The sequence below is a fragment of the Phoxinus phoxinus genome, assembly GCF_949152265.1.
Source record: "Phoxinus phoxinus genome assembly, chromosome: 8".
Taxonomy (NCBI): Eukaryota; Metazoa; Chordata; class Actinopteri; order Cypriniformes; family Leuciscidae; genus Phoxinus; species Phoxinus phoxinus.
In genome coordinates, this window is record NC_136883.1 from 30,235,575 (window position 1) to 30,256,440 (window position 20,866).

Consider the following 20,866-nt stretch of genomic DNA (forward strand, 5'->3'; position numbering starts at 1 on the left):
ATTGCATGAGTACTTTTGCCTGACAGGAACAGATGGTTTGAATAGGGGGTGAGATAAGAAATTAAGTGAGTACACTGACCCAGGTCATTGAGATTGCAGTACGCTCTCCATTCTGAACTGTTCCTGTCTCCTTTCTAAAGGGAAAAAGAGACAAAAAACATTAGACACTCTGAAAGGCTATTGTCCTGATAGACTTCTGCAATGCAATGATTTTTGACCTTTTTCGGTTTCATTGAGAACAAATAAGCTATAAAATAATCTCACTGGCATGATTACATAACCTAAAAAATTACTGTCTTAGGAAAAACAACACATTTTGAAACCAAGTCCATTTTATTGTTACAAGAACTTTAACACATAATTTGGTCTGACTTCACTGGTATTAACCCTGTCTAATGTACACTACGTCTGAAAGATTGGGGTTGGTAATACTTTTTTATTTTCACAGAGACTGCATTTATTTTATTTAAAATACAGTGAAATATTATTACAATTCAAAATAACTGTTTCAAAATATTTTATAATCTGATTTATTTATATTAATTTAACATTTACTCCAGTCTTCGGTGTCACGTGATCTTTAAGAAATCTTTCTAACATGCTGATTTGGTGCACAAGAAACATTTATTATTATTATCAATGTTGAAAACAGTTGTGCTGCTTGAGATTTTTTTTCAGGATTCATTGATGAACCAGAACAGCATTTATTTGAAATAGAAAACTTTTGTAACATCATAAATGTCGTGACTGTCACTTTCGATCAATTAAATGCATCCTTTTTGAATAAAAAAGATCTTACTGACCCCAAACATTCAAATGGTAGCGTACGTCACAGCTTGTCAAAGCCCGACATTATAGCTTTATATCCAACTTCGGATCATTATTTTGTCTTGATGCAAATGAATCCCTTCAACAAATAAGTCTACAGACACAAAGTGAATATGTAGAGCTTGCCCTTCAGTCATGTTGTAGCATACATTTCTTTATAAAATATTCTAAGCACAAGAGCAGCTACTATTGCCATAATATGATGCTTGAGTACATCTACCGAACCTACATGGAGTCGTGACCATAATGCACTCACCTTAAGAGTGAGAGTGCCGTCCAGGTTGTTTGTGATGGAGGACGAGATGTTGCACTGCGCCACAGTGTGGTAGCTGGGGTTGGAGAAGCACTGGCCACTGCTGCTGCTCTGAGATGTTTCTACGGTAGAGAGCCAGACAGCAGTGTTCAAAACTCCTACATATCACACTGTACAAGTATACAAACAATGACCATCCTGTTACTGCAATAACAAAGTAGACAAGGGCACTTTAATGGACAGAAATTCATGATACTTAACGGAATTGATGGAGCCTTTTATAGCCAAATCAATAAAACTAGCATCTATGCAGCTGGCATAAAAAATGACAACAGATAGAGTATTTACACATGGTTAACATATACTTCAGCAAGGTTATCAGCATACAGTATGAAAAGTGTGGTAGCACCATGCAATGCAATGCAATGCTGAAACTGCTGCTTTTACTGTCAACAAAAATGCCACAACATATGTACTATTATAAGTCATATTTGTAAAAACATTCATGGAGCATCTTAAGTTGTTCATTGCAGCTTATTCAATATTTGATGATTAGTCTCAAAGGAGTTTCTCACCAGAGAGCGAGTAGTCAGTGTTGGTGACACGCAGGGCTGGTGTGTATGAGACGCTAGGCATGTCCTGGCCTTTGTCTCTCTGTCTCTGCCTGAACCAAACAAACAAGCTGAGCATGGCCATGATGATCAGGAGCAGGAAGATGATGCCCATGACAGCACCCGCGGACTGGCGCTCTGAACCCAGAGCGGGACTGATCTTCGTGTAGGGGTTCAGCTCCTCCATCACTAGAGCCGCTGGGACACAGAATATGATTATGTTGAAATCAAATAGAGCAGATCAGAGTACTTCATTCCCAAAAGTACAGGTACAATAGAGTTCTCTTATGCATGCTAATCTCTTGCTTCATGTACGATAGCAGACACCATAAAAAGTGCACGGTGCACCACTCACATTTTCTTCTTAATATATCAAAATCTTGTTTATACTTGTGGTTGCCAAGGGTTTGAGTGGTTGTTGGAGTGCAGTGTTGGGAGTAACGCATTATAAGTAATGGGAGTTATTTTTCAAGTAAGTAACAATTTGCATTCCCAGTATCGACTGACAGCTCTCATGTCCCCTATTGAGAGAAATCAGGAGTAAGTACACTACAGAGGCGTTGTGTGTGCTGTGTAAACATGTGCACGCATTTACTCATCTCACTTACACAAAAGGAGATTCATAAATTAATAAAAACAGTGAATATTACACAAACCTGCAATAATTTAATGTTAAATAACACAAATATACTTTATGTATTTAATCTCACTTTATTAACCAATGTCTTTATTGCTGAACTTTGATGATCCAATTCAACTATACTAAATGACTTTTGAGACATTTGAGACTTTTTTTAAACCAAATTTGTGTTTTGTGATTCAGAAATGTGATTGGAAATGTCCAAGTAGCGTACCAGAGGCTCAAAATTATCATATTTGGATGACAATTATCATACACGAGTCAAACGTACAGAATACAGCTATTTAGACCAACAACTTTTTGACACAACCTGCAAATTACTTTATTGCTAAACTATCGACCTCAGCTTGGAAACAACTGACCTAAGTGCCACGGCAGGAACATTAACTTTTAATTTTTTTCTTGCAAAACATACAGAGATGACATGTTTATGATATACAACTTTGTATGCTATATACAAAAGGACCGTTAACTTGTGCTCGTGAGAGAGAATCATTCTCCACGATGATTGGCCGAGAAGACATCACGTGAGATGAGATGGAAGACAAAATCATGACGGTAGACGTAGAATCCACACCTAGATCAATGAGTATAGACGCCCTATGATTATAACAACCATCATTTGAAGTGTCACAAAATTCTGAAATTAACGTTCATTGTGGGATTTTTTTCGTACATCGTACAGAGGTCAAAATTATCGTACAAATACGATAATTATCATTGTTTGAGCTGTTCCTATACTGTACAGGCGTGAATTTGTATTCCCTTCAGCCTGATGCTTTTACATTTCACTTTAGGTGTGAAAGGGCCTTTACATTTGCCAAAAATATTACTTTTTTATTTTTGTTAATAAAACAAACACACATCAAGCCCAGCCCAGCTGAGAAAAAGTAACACAATATTTTAATTCATTACTTTTTAAAAGAAACTTTCCCAAACACTATTGGTGTTTTTATTTGTAGATCCCAAGATGTTCTGTGCGGTCTAAGTGGTTGTTAGTGTGTTGCTAGGGTGTTCTTTGCAGACTAATTGGTTGTTAATGTGTTGCTATGTGGTTGCTAGTGTGTTCTAGGTGGTTGCCAAGGACTTGCTGTGCTGTTTCTTGCTGAATTTTCCATCAAAAAAGCGAGTGTTACCCTGGTCACAGCGGATTCCTTTGTATCCAGGGCTGCAGTAGCATGTTCCGGTCACATAGTCACAGGTGGCGTTGTTCATACATTCACACAGCTGCTGACAGCCATAGCCAAATGTCCCGGGAGGACACTCTGTACAAAAACACAGACGAACACCATTAACTAAACCCCACTGCTAAACTGTGTAAAACAAGCACTCAGATAAATGTTGTGATGGACTGCCTGAGATGGTGGATGAGGAACACACGCACACACACACACAGGTCAGTTACAACCATCATCAACATCATCAGGACAGCTAAATGTATCTTTCGAACTGACATTCTCACAACCCCCTAACACAAGAACACACAATTCATAAAGAGGCTACAACACTCACTCTGTTCACAGTTGGTCCCAATAAAGCCAGTCCGACAGGCACACTGGCCAGTGATATGATCACAGTCAGCTCCATTTTGACAGCGGCACACCTCTGCACAGTCTCGCCCATAAAACCCTGAGGGACAGCCTGAAGGAAAGAGATATCCTGCTACATCACATTAACCTACGTACAACACACAGTTGGTGTATGCTGATGGGGCCGGCAAACAGGAAACCCAGAGTGTAAGAGAAGCCGCAACATTCGAATTCGGCAAATGACCAGAATTTATTGTAACGCACTTAATTTAGCTGTATTACCACGGCAGTGTTTCCCCTTTCACAATGGCCTCGGACACTAATAGCAATTCGTAGACAAACAAAAGTACAGTACATAAATACACAAGCACGCAAAGACAGTCTGGCTACTAAAGATAACCAGCCTTCTGGAGCAAACATTGCAGCAAAACACAAACTGATTTCATCACTCCTCAAGAGTTTATATCACTGCCATCATAAAAAAAAAGTTTCAAACAGAGTGGCAGCAGAGGAGGGATCAAGAAATGATTGACGTAATGAATGAAAGATGGATTTTGTTTTTAGCAGGTGTGATGCTGATGGTTTTTGATTTCAGCCCTGAGCAAGGTCATTTAATGAGTTAAATGACTGACATGAAAAAATGTGCATTTATTATTAAGGACCACTCTGTGGCATCATAACATCAAGAGATTTCACAACTCTCTGGTGCACTTCTGAAATACTGCCAACAGATGTCACTGTGTCACTTTATGTTCATTACGTGTGTGAGAGGGGGTGTTGGTGTGTGTGTCTAATAGAGATTTGTTTAATTGTACATGTAATAACTGTGAATGTGAGTGTATTTGTGTGTGAGGGAGACTCACGCTGCGTGCAGTAGAGGCCGGTCCACCCCAGGCTGCACCTGCACTCTCCGTCGTAGGCACTACATTGGGCTCCGTTGTGACAGTTACATGAGTTCAAGCAGTCAGGGCCCCACTGGCCTATGGGACAAACTGCGGAGCCAGAGACACCGTCAGATACAGATGTGTATTGTGTTTGAATATAAAACACGTGTTTTAACGCACATTTACAGGCCCCTAATTGACATAACATGTATACAAAATGATGCATTTGATGTAAAATCGGCATGTTTTGCAAATTAAATGTGGTACAGCCAAAATAAAGAGGAAATCACATTCAAATGTGGGCCGTAGCCACAGTATAAAGTTAAACCTTTTAGTCAATTTAAAGCTGAAAATGTCACTGTTTGGAATTAATAATTGAAATCCCTCACTTTTCCCACAGCCAATCCTCACCCCTTCACTTACAGCAAACAGCGTTAGATTAACAGCTCGAGAGGGGAGGGGGAAGAGCGAATAAGCCATAAATTCTCCGGGACATTGTTGCTCTCGTCTCTATTTCATATTGCCGCTCTCTTGCGCTGTGTGAATTATTGAGAGTGTGCTATCAAGTAATTTATTGAGGAAATTGTTGGTCTCCATCAACGGTGCTTGTGGGGTATTTGGCAAAGAAAAATGGATGTGGTTATGATTTACATGGCACTATGACATGAGACGCCCATGAGAGAGAAATGAATGAAAGTGAATGGGACAGAGTAGTAGGACTAAACACAAAGAGTGGGAGAAATAAAGAAGGTGAAACTGAAGACAAAAACAGAGAGAAAGACAAATTGGTTCGTACTCTGTGAACAGTCATCTCCAGTCCAACCTGGGAAGCACTGGCAGGAGCCGTCAATGGGGTTGCAGGTTCCATTGTTAGTGCACAGACAGATCTCAGCACAGGCTTTCCCGAATTTTCCACTGGGACACACTGATGGGACACAAACCACATAACAATAACAAAGACACAAAGCACAACACTTAAACCTGCGAGTCATTCTTTCAGTGGTAATCACAGAATATCTGTAGGATTCGAACAATGTTTTTACTCCTTACACTGATCTTTGTCCTCAGTAATGTGTTTTTGAGCCAAATATTTGCATTCAAATGACAGATCCTTCCGAAATAGCTTTTGCTTTCTCAGTGATGTGGAGAAGTGTGTCAGCAGCGGCACTAAGCAAAATGATTGAAATTATGTAAAATAATGATGATTATTTCTTAAACTCTACTGCAGCACCATGTTTCGAAAAAGACAAAATGCTCTTGTTCTCTAAGGCTGCAAGTATTTTATTAAAAATACAGTAAAAACAGTAATATTGGGAAATATTATTACAATTTAATTTATTCACGAGATGACAAAGATGATTGTTTTTGTCTTCATTCACATGACCCTTCAGAAATAATTCTAATGAACTGATTTGGAGCTCAAGAAATATTCGTATTATTCTAAATGTTGAAAACTGTTCCGCTGAATATGTGTATGAATATGAGTATGTGGAAACCTGAAAAACATACAATTCTTATATATATTCTTATATAGAAATAGAAAAATAACAGCATTAATTTGAATTAGAAATGCATAACATTATAGATGTCTCTAGTGTCACTTGATCAATTTAATGCATCCTTGCTGAATAGTAAAGTATTAATTCATTTAAAAACTAAATCTTACAGACCACAAACAGTTGATCCAGTGCAATATTATGCAATATTTTTGACTTGAATAAAAGTAAATTTAGGTTTATTGTTTAAACTGAAGTACTATAGTTTCTGAATTTTAAACTTTACTGTAACATCTTGCAATTCCCCATTTGAAACTTTTCATAGATCACAGATGTCATGCTATAATAGTGCTGCATGAGTAGTAACTGATGATAAACCAGAGTGACACGTGAAGTAGTGATTGTAAGTCGTGTGTCTGCGTGCACTTCAAAGCTCGATCACCCTTCAAACATGTGCTTCTGTCACACTGTCCAATTATCCGTCTTTGCCAGCTTCACTCGGCGCCATCAAGAATAGGGTCGACTGATGTACTACAAAATTAAAAATAGAGCTTGTGTACATTTTTAATAAAACGAATATTTCACCACACTCTGACACTTGCCTCCATTATAAATTTCCGTTGAGTTTAAAGCCCATCATGTTTTGTATGAGTTCCCCCTTTCTTGTTTCGATGAGTTCACAGCAAGGTACATACAATGAGATGCCTCCTATTTCACAACATACATGTCTTCAGCTTCTCATGAGAGCTGAAATACAGCCACACAATGGAATCAATGTTCCAATCAGATGAATTGTCCATTGAGGTGAAGCTGAAACTAAATCTTTGAGCCACTGTTTTTTAATAATTATATTTCCACACACTTCTCATTTTATGGAAACTCTTTCAACTAACTCCAAGCTTCCTCTTATTAGCTAGTGGCCCCCTCATGTCACAGGCTCCGTTTCATTCCAACTGTGACTAGCCGAAGTTCATTAGCTCGCTTTGAGACGGGTGAACGTGGGCTCAAGACATACGAGGACGCCGACATAGAGCAAACTACAAAAAAGTAGGTGTGCGGGCTAGCCACGATTCCTCCCGAGGCCTGCCTTTCTTCCAGTAATTATGATCTGGACAAGTTAAAACAAGCCTTTTCTTGAACCGTCTCCTTCTTCTGCTTTAACATATTAAATATTTATTCACGAGACAGCTCTGAAAGCAATGAAAGTGAATTCTATATATTCATGCAGCCTTTCCTTAATTCATGAAAAGACTGGTTAATTATTATGAGATGGTCCATCTATATTTCATCTGGATGTCTCAGTTGGGTGCTGTGGTGTGGTTTATTAGTTTGAGTTGGAAATCTGCCTCATTGACCTGAAACTTAACTCACAAACCCGTAACTATGTCTATATAACAATCAACATGGAGTCAATATTTACAGTGCTATTTTAGTGTACGGGGACAGCGAGAAGCTTTATTCAACTAACTTCGTCAAAAGTGAAAACTTCATTAGAGAAATGATCCCTTGGAAAAGTAAATCAAGAGCTCAAGGTTTGGCTGATCAACCCCTGCTAAAAAAAGTTGTAACTGACATTTTCATTGCATCTTTTCAAAAGGTGACATGCTTTCCGAGGAAATGAATTAGTTTGGCAGGCAACATATACATTGCAGATATATCAATATACAGTAGATGTTTTGCCATTAGCCAAAGATTTCAAACTTTTTAGGTTTATGCCAAAAGCAGCGTAACTGCCATTATGATGAACAAGAATGTTAATGAATAGCTCTCTACAGGTATTAAAGACCTCCTAGACGTAAATCTTGAAGCATGAAGTATACTGTATTAGTGGAAATTAACAAATTATGGTTTCTACACTGTCTCTTGTTTTCCACAGGAGCTCAACAAAAACAGAAACCGGTGATATTGACCTGACTCTTCAGTGTTTGTGTCTTGCTCAGAAGAATGAGCTCAGCAATATTCAGATTTCCTCTGAAGGTTATTTGTCAGAGTGTCAGTGATAATGCCAATTATTTTCAGTACGGCGGAGGCGCAGAGTCAGCGTGGCGTTCTGCGGATGGGCATGTTGCCAATGGCAGCGCACACGCACACACACACACACATGCACGCACGCACACACTCACACGAAGTGCCCTGCGGGTCGAGCACATCTCATTTTAGGTGACAACAGTTATGTATATAATCCTAGAAAGAACCACAAGACCATCTTTACATACCAATCCAAATACATGTGATCATTACATTTTTGGCAGTGTCTACTTAAACTAAGGACAACTTCCTTGAAGGTACACAATTGTGCCGCACTATTTTATCTACATAATTGATTATGGTTCACTGTGGTTCATCAGCAGGGGAAGTAGCAACTAAAAGGAAAGACCTTTGGTGTGATGTCATTACAGTTAGTGTAAATTGCCTCAAGAAGTGTTACCTGCTTATATGGTTTTCAATTATGCTTTTTCAAAATGTAAAAAAATAAAAAAAAATAAAAAAAAAATCACATAAACCTCAGCCAAAAATTCTCACTAATGATAATAAATTATTTTATTTTAAGCAATGTTAAGCAATACCTTTTAAAATACACCATTAAAGATTTTCTTTTATTTGCTGCAAAACAAATTAATGTAATTTTACTATACGGATGCTTTCAAGACTACAAGTTATTCTCGCAATCAAAACAAAACCGTTTGTTAATCCATGTCAGCCAACTAGATAATGTTACCTTGGTGACAATTTTAAAACTTGTTGCAGAATTTGTAACAACACTGTACAATACACAAACACGTTTTCAAGACATAATAATTATTGTAAGTGACAGTTCTGTCAACTGGCCGGCAACACACCCACGTTGGCCCCTGAGAGTTGTGCAAAAAAATCCACCACAACTGTAAAGCAGTTTGTGTGGAAGCAACAATAATGTGTCAACAGTTTTGCAGAAACTGCGTATTTCTGGCACATTATCATGAGAAAGGGATGCCTTGGTGTATTGATTCAGTTTGAGTGTGTTTCCATTTGAACAGTACTATAATTATAGTAAAAATAGTCAGACAGAGGAGTGACAATACTTCTCTCGTACCTCTCTGCGAGCAGGACTAGCCTCCAAGGATCTGAAGGGGTCAGGGGTGAGGAAGAGAGGAAAATAGAGAGAGAAAGCAGAGAAACGGAGGGAAAGCAATGAGAGCTACTTGCCTTGGTTGCAAAGTGAGCCGAAGAAGCCGGCCAGGCACTCACAGTGACCCGTGATGTGGTGGCATGGCCCTGTGCTGTGCACACACTGAGGGCAGGACTGGCTGCAGCGGTGCCCATAGAAACCAGGAGGGCAAACTGTCACAGACAGGACAGGAAGCGAAGTTGGGAAACAACACAGAAAGGATGGCATATGGAAGGAAAGATTTAGTGGGAAGGCAAAGAAAGACAAAATAGAGATTAGACACAAATGGAAAATATGAATAGAAATTTGCATTATCATATAGGCATACAGGCAAAAAAAAAAAAAAAAAAATGGTACAGTGATCGCACAAACACATTCATATAACCATTAGAATTGTCAACATTTTTGTCTCATTACCCAGTAAAAAATATTATTATGCAGTAAAAGTTTGGAGTAAGTTCAATATGACTATTATTATTTCTATCATTACAACTGTCTGGAGATTTTTAGCATGGTAATGGATATGACAATGTTTATGTATTTGATCTTGGAGGAATAGATCTGCTTTATCTGCTACACTGCTGCTGTTGATTATTGCTATTGCTGTAGATTATTGCTGCTGCACTGCTGTGAGAATGTAAGACATAATGCTGCGGAACAAATAGCATATATAATCAACATTTGAAGTGGATCAAAATCTTTCATCAAAGTTATACATGAATTTTGAACAATACCCGTTCATGTCTTAGGACAACTTTGATGATTTTTTTTATCCACTTCAAATGTTGACTACTGTATATAAATATACAGGTGGATCTAGGGAAGGTGGAGGGTTTCGGAGGAACTCTGAAGCGCGCTGCAAACTGCTATAGTGAATGCTAACCAGCCATTTAAATGTTGTGAGCAGCAAGCTCATTGGCTGCTGATGCGACATTAATCAATCAGCTTGTGCCAAGTAGTTAACGCTGTTAATATCATCAGGTTGCGTTAAGGACCCATCAGCCTGCGCCATCTAGAGTTTCATGACAAAACTAGGAATCTTTTAAAAGAGACTACTTTTATTTAGCAGCAAGGATGCATTCAATTTATCAAAAGTGACAGCAAAGACATTTATAATGTTACAAAAGATTTATATTTTAAATAAATGCTTTCCTTTTGAAGTTTCTATTCATCAAATAATTCTGAGAAACATGTCATGGTTTTCATACAAATATTAAGCAGCACAGCTGTGTTCAACATTCATAGTAATAATAAATGTTACTTGAGCAGCAAATCAGCATATTAGAATGATTTCTGAAGGATCATGTGACACTGAAGACTGGAGTAATGATTGACATAACAGTAATACATTTGAGATGTATTAAAATAGAAAAAAGTTATTTTAATAAAATGTCACAGTATTAGGCTACTGTTTGTACTGTATTTTTTATCAAATAAATCCAGGCTGGGTGAGAATAAGAGACTTCTTAACAAAGCATTAAAAAAGATACCGACCCCAAACTTTGAAAGGTAGTGATATAAATATAATTGAGCATTCCTTCATAAAACCGTTAAAATAGTATTATCATCAATGGCCAACTAAGATTTTAAAGATTCCTCGAGGTACTATTGTTTAACCCCAAATCAAGGAGACACTGTCACCTGTACAACTAATATAAGCAGAAATAATGAGGGGGTTTTGTCGGCCTCCCGGTCCGGCTCATCGTTTCACAGAGCATGAGGGCTCAGTCTGTCTCTGTCACTCAGCTCTGTCCGAGACCGGAGCTCCTGTGGGTCATTTTTCTTCATTAGAGTCTTGATTTGCTTTAATTGCTGTAGCTTTGTGTAATGCAGGAGTAGTGTGTGCTGACCTTTCCACCATGGGTGGTGGGCTTTTGTAATTAAGATAATTGTACAACAACGAACAGTGTGGTGAAGATTAATCACATTCCCTTTCCCTTTACTCTGTAATCTTTGAACACGCACGCACGCACACACACTCCTTACTGGGTGAATCTCATGAAACATTCCCAGATCATTCTTCAACAAAATCAAGAGAAATAAATGATAAATGATATTGCTTAAAGCATTAGTTTACCCAAACAAAAATAATCTGTCATCATTTACTCACCCTCATGTCATTCCAAATTCCAAAGCATTCTCTGCTTTCTCTCCCTCCATTTACAACTACAGGACGCTACAAAAAGTAGCGTATTTGTTGCTACAAAAAGTGCATAAAGAGATTGTAAACCTAATCCATTTGAATTGAGCGGTTTAGTCCAAATTTTTTGAAGAGATCTTACCACTTTATACGATTAACAGGTTTTATTGAGTCTTTTATTCACATATAAACATTCATCAACTCACACATCCGTTATTGTAAACGGAGGCTCAAGCAAGACGCGTGAGAACCAATGAGGTTCATTCTCGTGTTACACAGCACGGTTGAGCTTCCGTAAGAACCGATGAGGTTTGTCCTCACGCATCAAGCAGGTTCGGTTGAGCTTCTGTTTATGTTCACTGATCAATGTTTATATGTGAATAAAAGCCTAAATTCAATATGTTCATCATATAAAGTGATAGAATCTCTTCAAAAAATGTGGCCTAAAACATTTCAAAGTCTTACGGGTTTGAAACGACATGAGGATGAGTACTAGATTTCACTTTTTTAATGTAGGGGTAAACTTACCCTTAAAAGAAATATTTTTTTTTTGCATTGTGACACCTCCTCACGGTAATGCAGAAAATCCCATTCTCATTATATAATATAAATAAAGTTCCAAACATAGTTTCAGGAGGAGCCTAATCATTCAGTCCTGTCAATCACCATTACGAGCGGACGTGAGCAGCAGCCATTGCACCATCCTCCATGCAGCAACAATTCTTCCAGCATCCCTTCACCTCCCCATCTCCTCCTCTATTTCTCTAATTGTTCCTCTACATAGTACCATTACAGGAGGGTTGAGTTAGGAGCCCGAGCCCAGCCTTGACAGCAAGCCAAGTTTGTTTACCATTAACTATTAAGCCTGGATGGGCAGACGAACTTGTGAATTAGAAATACAATTGACTTTGTATTAGTGCATCTAAAAGTATTTATACATCATGTTAGTACATAATAATAATAATAATATATTTATTTTGTATAGCGCCTTTAAAAGTAGCTTTCTCAAAGCGCTTAGTACATGTTGTACTTCCTTAAATTTTTGCAGATTTTTACATTTAAAAAAGCAATTTATTCCAGCGTTTTATTAAAAGTAAAAATTACTATTGAAATTAAAATATAGTGAGACTCAATGATAAAAAAGAACCCTTCCACCCAAAAGTAAAACACCCAGAGGTGTAAGGTACGCATAAGGTAATAAAACTTTTTAGATGCGTTTATTCATTTTATTTAAATGTATTTCATAAAAACAAACAGATTGAATGGATGGATGGATGGATGGATGGATGGATAGATGGATAGTAACCTTTGTGAAATTCACCTGCCTCCTGCCATACAGACTAACTGTTGTAGTATTTTGTTTTCAATCTTTGAAAATGACCAGCAATCAGTCGCCTTATCTGTTGAGGGCACAGTGTGGTAAAGAGAGACAGCAAGAGCGAGACAGTGTCTTAAGAAGAAGACCCCCGAGAGGCCGAGTAAACACTCCTCCTCATGGAGAGGCTGATGAGAGCCCCACATGGACACTGCATCTCTACAGCGATCCAGGGCTGAAGTGATTAAGATGTGTGTGATTAAAGATTTGTTCATGACTCTTCCCTAAGTGCGTCCCTCTTCAACCGTCCCCACTCCACTCCCAGAGGGTCACCACTGTCTGGATGTAACAGTCGTGACCCCCCATCTCATTCCCACCAGTTGTTTATCGTCTTTTTTGAAGTGTGTTCGAATCAAACACTTGTGCGACAAGCTTTGAGAAGGTGACAGGAAGGAGAAAGGAAGTTGAGAAGAAGCTTACTTCTCTTGCAGGAAGTCCCTCGGTAGCCAGGAGCGCACACGCACGTTCCGTCTTCAGCAGAGCAGGAGCCTCCGTTCTGGCACGAGCAGGTCATGGAGCAGTTAGGCCCCCAGAAGCCTTGAGGACAGATGCTGTCACAGTGGATGCCTGTTAAAAGAATGAGGGAAGTATCACTGCTTGTTCTCCATGTGCTTCCCCTATTTTCTATCACAGCAGAACACAGAAGTGGGGATGGATGCAGACAAGTGAAATAAACAAAAACAAAATAAATCAGATGCTACTTGAAAAAGAGTCATGTATGAGGGGGGAATGCCTGAACCTCAAGGCCACTGCTTGTATAGTAAGCTAGTATAACATATTATATTGGGACAGCAACGGAGCACCAAGCAGTCTTCTCTGAGAGCAAAGTCCTGGTTTCAAAAGCTTGGGGTGTGTGTAGGTTCAGGCATCTCTTGGCCACAGCACTGGCCCGCTCTGTGCTGTGCTCTGTATGTATTTTTGATCAGACTGGGCCTCCCTGCCAGTGAAGAGTGTTCATTAACAGGGCCAAGTCCCTCGAGTGGTTGAGCCTCCTCTCCCATTCTCTTTCAGCTGGTTTGTGAGTTCCGCTAGGGACACGCTCAAGTACACAAGCACAAATATATCAAGAAGAGACCTACTATATTGTTTCAAAGTGTTGTAATGTAATGACATTATCTGGTCATATTGGGGTTACAACACAAACAGGAAAATAACAAGGCACATGGACACACACACTCTCACAAACAAGCTTCCCACAGAGCAGCCATAGTAGAAAAAAAAGCTACACTATGAGACAGATGATAATAATAAACAATAAACATTTATAAAATATAAATATACTGTATATGACAAATTATATAATAGAGCACATTGATCTTCAATAAATAGATTCATATCACAGATAATATAACTGTTTATTCTGTATATACACAGAATAAACAAATATTTCAGTAATAGGAACACAAGTGTGTTTATATACAGAATATTTATATTAATAACATAAGTAAATGTTACTGCAAATAAAAATATTTTTATTCTTATAGATTTATATTATAAATATATTTAGTTACATTTACTAATATTAGTAATCAGAATAAACAATATATTATTTATACAATGATACACAGTATATATATATATATAATTGTATAATAATATATAGTTGTTTATTCTGATTACTAATATATATATATATTTTTTTCAAATACATTTATTTATAATATGAATCTCTTTATGAATATGCATTGAATTTGTATATTTATTCAGGTCATTGTAGTGTCGATAAAGACTGATTTGCAGTTTTAATCACGTTACAATTGATGTCAAAATGAATATCAATTCATAATATCTCATTAATTTCTACCACTTTCTGAGTTAGCAACAGTAACCACATGGAGCAGAGCTTAGAGAAGGGTCAATTGGAAGAACTAATGTTTATTTTGTTACTATTAATATTCCTAACTATAAATAATATATATATATATATATATATAACACTGGTGTCGCCGCTGCCATTATAAAAGCAATCAGCACTCGTGACAATGCACTACAATGATTTGACCACGGTTATGCCTAAGTACACCAGTTACCTTTAATAAAATCAGTGTAATGCTCAGCCTCGAGTGGCTTACTGCTTTAAAAATACAACTTAAATAAATGAGCATCTATACATTTCACACTCCATAAGCAAGATGGCATAGAAGGGAGAAATGATGTGCACACATATTCTCACACACATCCTTTCAAGCTGCAGCTCAGGAACCTCATTTGCAAATTTCTTTGACAGAGACTTTTCTGAGCGAGTGGCACGGCCCATTAAAATGGAATTAGTCCCAGGTCTTTGAATTAGACCAGGTCTAAACTTCAGGGACAGGCATTATAAGTGCTCAGAACAGAGAGGTGTCCGGATGGGGGGCAACAGGGATGTGCGATTAAGACAAGCCCAGTCACCGCACATCAAAGCCGGGGTGAGATTGTTTGAGCTTCTGCTGGGCTGGGCGAAAAAAAGTCCTGCACTTTCTTTATTGTCAGCAATGAATGAGAATAGAAGAGTGCCCTGAAAGCCTAATAGTGACAAAAAGAGGGGCTTTTGAGCAGAGCGAGGGAGAAGAAAGAGGAGAAGTGACTGTCTGCATATGAGACTTTTCTAGCAGAGAAATGCCAGGGGGACCAGCAGCCAAATTAATGAGCGAAGAGCAAGTACCATCATACACCATCACTTTCCACCGCACTTTACATGTTAAGTGGACACACCAGCGCACATGCCTGCACACGTAATGCGAGGGTTTCTACAGGACACTCTGTGTTATACGATCCTTCAGTCTAGAGCCCCTGGAGCTGCTAATATTCCACATACAGTACACGTTCTTTGCTTTCTCAGTCTATCTCTCTCCTGGTTATTTTGTCTCTTTCTCTTCCTCTGACCATTAGACACACGCACAGTTTTATTGAAAGTGACCATTTAATTCCAGTCTCACATCCCTCTCTTTCTCTCTTTTGATAAAACACAGCTCTCAGCTTGTCTGTCCTTGGGCGTATCTTTATATGTTTTACTCCTCTGTTCTAGCCATTCTTTTCCTTTGTATCTTCCAACTACTGCTCTTCAAGCCATTCTCTTTACTTCCTTACCTTACTGGTTCATAATTAATAAAAGAAAATGCGTGATAAATGTATTTCATTTATTTATCTATAATATTATAATACGTTTTTTCTTCTTTTTTCACAACCATTGTTACCTCTTTCTGGTCCTTAGAATTAAGCAGGAATTATTTTTGTTGCTGTAACTTTGAGACTTCTACTGTATGTAAATGATTTTGTGATTATAATTTTTCGGCCAATTTCCATGACCTTTCCAGTTTGTGATTAATGGTTAAGGATTCGTAACAATCATTTGAATGGATCATTCTATTTGACGATATAATGAAAATATCCAAATCAATAGAACAAGTTAAACATTACTATAGCTTGCAAGTTTTACTCTAAACAAGAGTAATATTTAGCCAATCTAATATTTCACAGCAGAGAGAAGCTTAAAAATGTATATTTACTATTTTTTATATTTGAAAAAAAAACAACCTAGATTAAATATTCAATATTTAATTTATATTGAATTATATTTTCATTCTTATATTTAAGAATTAAAAATAATATTATTGCTCTGCAATTTCAATAAATGGTTGTTTGAGACTGAAGAGGAAGTTTTGAGAGATACAGTTAAAGACTTTACAGTACAAACTCTTATTTCAAAAATGAAGTACAATTTGATGATAGGACCTATTTAAATGAACAGCCTCAAAAACCCATTTATGACTCCGTGTGAGATTCCTTATCATATGTCCTGTTGCAATTTCTTGCTTACTCTCCATCTCATGCTCTCTCTCTTAAAGTCTTAGACCTGTGTGTCTAGCTCTGTCTCTCTCGATAGCTTCCATAAATCACTGCTCTGCATAGACTCTGTGTTCAGATGCTCGACGTCTCGGAGGCCTATTTGCACCCTGGTGACTCCATTAGGCCTGGCAGATGGCGGAGACCTGGGCAGGATACAGAGCATGAGATTTCTGCGTAGCTGGCTCTTTCTAGCAGATAATGAAAGCCACATCATTTCCCAGTCCACATGGCCAGAATTTGGAGACCTGAATGGAGAGAGTTTTGGAAGGCCTGCAGGCAAAGACATATCTACCAATTCAACCGTTTCATTTTCTCTTGTTGTATAACATGCTCACATGCTACTGTAATGCTGAAGAACTTGTCAACACAGCCCTTCTGTGATATTGGACACACAGTGCTGAGACCACTGCAACAGAAGGTGTAAGCACAGTGTGAAAGCCGTATAAGCAAGCCACAGAACGACAGCTTCATTCTGGGTCAGTGCAATCTAATTAGGTAACATGTTCAGCAACAGTTATTATAAATACTTCATGCTTTGAGAGATTTCATATTAATCTGCATGCAGGCTGTGTCCTGTGATAACATATTTTGGAGGCATGATGGTCCTGTGCAGAATATCTGAACAACAACATTGATTTTGTTGTTTCTTGTTTACTTTAAAAGATTAAATAGATTAATACTGTAATATTTATTGGAAAAGCCATTATAACCAAGGGTGCACATAACTCTTTTGGTCTGGTTTTTAAGGGAGCACCTGGAGATGCTGCTATACTCATGTTTTATTATGCAGCACACTTATCCTTAACTATCCTAAGTTGTCGTCATCACTTTCTTCCTAACTGCTCTCCTCACTATAACACCATTTTTACTATATGTAGCAGGTGGGGCGTAGGCAGTGAGAATTGCGCCTTGATTGAATCAGGTGGTGGCTGTTTGGCGCTGCACCTTTAAATCCAGCAAGCTGGCAGTTTTCCGGATTAGTGCTGTTACAGACTGTTGATTCCTTGGACTCTTGGATGGGGTGTACGAGTTGACGTGAGTTTGTTTAAATGTATTTTAGCCTCCTTGTGAAAACCTGGTTGGCATGGATCCGATTTGATTCGGACTATTACATTGTTTTATAGTTGCATCTGATGTTTGCGTGGTTGTGCCGGGGTTGCAGTTAGTTCCCTGTCTTCGCGAGCCCTCATTGGCTGCGAATTGTGTCGGCGTGTTCCAACGAAGACGTAACGTAAGTCTCCTGCTTTTACTGATGAGCAGCGTTCGTTTTTTAGCTTTTTAACCACTGGTTGTAATGAACTTTTATTGATTCATGCTCTGTTTATATTAGTTTCGGGTTTAGAGTGACCACTACAAGTTTGCTGAGTGCGTTTGTTGTGCCGAGAACGTAAGTTTACTGGCTTCCTTTCTCTCTCACGTGTGTACATCTTTGTTATGGAATGCTTGTATACATGTATGTAGTTATGTTGACTTGCCATGTTTGTATTATAGTCTGGTCTGGGATTGTACGAATAAAAACCAGACGGAGTAAAGCGATCACTACAGTATAAGTAACCAAGATTTTGGCTTGACGCCGTGGTCTGTGTTCATACAGGTTAGTAATATAGGCTACCTTAGCCTCTTGCCCTGCTCTGATTGCTTGTTCAATTGAAGATCATTTATGGCTCAAGTAATTCCCAGCCCATTGATGTACAGGTTACAAATTAGGCACAGTTGTGATGTCGACCTGTATAATTACTTGTATAACATTGAAATTGTTCTTTGCAGGAGGAGCGGCATATGCTGTCCTGGCCACTGTTTTTCCTGTGCTTTAGTTTTAGGATTCAGTAGTTTGTGTGAGTGTGACTGTGTGCGTGCGTGAGTGGGAGACTGGCCCATTACTTATCAGTCCATCCCTGGTGCATGTTGTATGTTTTTATATTGTTGGTGTCTTAGGCCATTGGGTTGATGCAATATTCTGGGGGGGGGGTAACGACCTTGTTGTGTGATCACTGGTTTGTTGAATGTGAATGACTTTCTTTGGGGTTTTTTTGTGCATGTGATTTGTGACGTGCTTTATTTATATTTTGATTTATACTTTTGTTGTTCCCAGCCCTGAATCTGTCACCCGAGGCCTAATGTCTTTGTTTTTATATGTGTTTAATTTGAGAATAACTAAATAAATTGGTTTATTTTTATAATACTCCAGTCCCTCTCTCTCCTTTTATTTCCCTTTATTGTGGAAGCCTGTTGGTAAACATCTAAAATTCTGACGGTCACTAATCAACGAGCGACTGGTTGTGAACAGGCCCCCTAGGGGCTACATATAGAAATTAAATATAGGTTCAAGATGTATTTTTTATTTTATATTAACATTAATGACACAGACAACAGCAGGAATATTAGGCTGCGGTCACTTTAAGACCGCATGCACGGACCGAATATACTGAGACACATTAGTTTTCTTTTTCAACTGTTCACCTTTGACATAACCGATAGAATACTTGCCAAGATGGGTATTTTTGACATATTTGTGTGTGTATGTGTCCGTTTAACACAAGTAAACGTGAAAGAGGAATCAATTCGGTGTTCCAGCGCTGTCTGAAATGCGCCTCTCTCTCTGCGTGCGACTGTACGCACAGATAACAGCTTGTGAGTCCCAATTTTCGCCTCTTCTTTCGCATTTAAAATCGTTTGAATGTGTAAACTGGCAAGAAAAAACACGTTCAAATGAAGAACCTTCACTCTATGGTTAAACCTAGCAGTTAAACCGCGAATCACATGCGTGCCGAACCGTGGGGCCTGATCCGGACCCCTATTAACAACTACTAAGTAATTAATGAACACACTTATAATCAGATTGCTATCTTACCAGAGATGAAGAAAAATCCTACTCCAGCAAGTAAACATGTCCCTGTCCCCAAAAATATTGGTGATTATAACAATAAACCCCTGATTATAACAATAAACTACAGCAGATGTTTCTGGGGGGAAATTATATATATTATATTTGCCTCATGAAGACATACTTGAGAAATCTCAATATCTTACATTTTTTGCCAGATGACTTTTATAATGAGTAGCATGACTTGTCTGTTTCACACAGCTTGTGAAGAGAGCGCTGTGGCGTAACTGTAACAGCAGGCTCTCACTGTGCTTTCACACCGACTGTGTTTGTGCAGTGTAACAACTGCAACTCTATACAGAAAGTAAAGTAATTTCTGGTATAGCCACATTTGAAGTATTTCCTATAAGAACAGCCATGATATATAAAATAGGCTGCTGATATTTAGTTCTTGATCATGTTGAAAATCACCATGAAATCTAATTTACATGAAGAGAGGGGTCACATTTACCTCCAAATGGAGGTAATTAATCTACATGGAACAAAACCCAAACCTCAAAGTGTAGCTATAAACTAAAGTATTTACACTACACTCTAAAAATGCTGGGTTGTTTCAACCCATATTTTGGACACGTCCTCCGCATCTCCCATGTATTCTATATGTTGTATTCCCATGTTGTATCTCCCACGTATTCCATATGTTGTGTGTTAGATAATATTGTTTTTGTTAGTAACTTAATGTAAACAATTCGTTGGCTAAATATTGCTTGCCATGAAATATTTCCAAGCACGTCCCTCCGAGCAAGATTTCTGTTGCCAATAATCCCAGATAGGATACACGTTATTATTTTATATTTACAACATAATTACATACAGAAATGTTGTGTTAGGTCATTTACCTGTGTCAGGAGTGTGCAGTAGAGAGACATCCATGATTGATCTAACAATGTTATTTTATCCAGAGCGAATATCCATTAACATTACAGCTCATGTCTCCACTAACAATTCGGGTTTTTTTGTAACAACGTGAAAGTCTTAACTGTCACTTTTGATCAATTTAATGTGCCCATCACTGTGCGTTTAAATTGCATCAAGCCTTTTTTCAACAAAGGGTGAGTAATTCACACTAGCATGTATGTTGCGTCATAAAAGCCTATTTTAACATGTCAATGTGATTATGTCACTGGTCTCACACTCACCTGTCCATCCTGGCAGACAGCGACAGAATCCACTCACAGGATCACATCCATCAGCGTGGTTACAGTCACAACGCTCGTGACACTCCAGCCCGTATGTGCCATCCTGTTTAA

General features: G+C 38.3%; 1 protein-coding gene across 3 annotated transcripts in view; it reads right to left on the reverse strand.

Annotated features, from left to right (window-relative positions):
- The window catches only part of megf11 (multiple EGF-like-domains 11), a 121,500-nt gene that overhangs the window by 8,990 nt on the left and 91,644 nt on the right, over window positions 1-20,866 (reverse strand). For 2 of the 3 annotated variants that reach the window (XM_079620754.1, XM_079620755.1), the window contains exons 14-23: window positions 20,756-20,858; window positions 13,325-13,471; window positions 9,428-9,562; window positions 5,542-5,670; window positions 4,725-4,853; window positions 3,845-3,973; window positions 3,469-3,597; window positions 1,657-1,890; window positions 1,085-1,203; window positions 80-134 (exon numbers count right to left, since the gene is read on the reverse strand). In XM_079620754.1, coding sequence (XP_079476880.1) covers window positions 80-134; window positions 1,085-1,203; window positions 1,657-1,890; window positions 3,469-3,597; window positions 3,845-3,973; window positions 4,725-4,853; window positions 5,542-5,670; window positions 9,428-9,562; window positions 13,325-13,471; window positions 20,756-20,858 — 1,309 coding nt within the window. Of the gene's footprint in view, window positions 1-79; window positions 135-1,084; window positions 1,204-1,241; window positions 1,395-1,656; window positions 1,891-3,468; window positions 3,598-3,844; window positions 3,974-4,724; window positions 4,854-5,541; window positions 5,671-9,427; window positions 9,563-13,324; window positions 13,472-20,755; window positions 20,859-20,866 lie in introns of those variants that run through there. The other variant, XM_079620756.1, reaches the window with a different exon arrangement.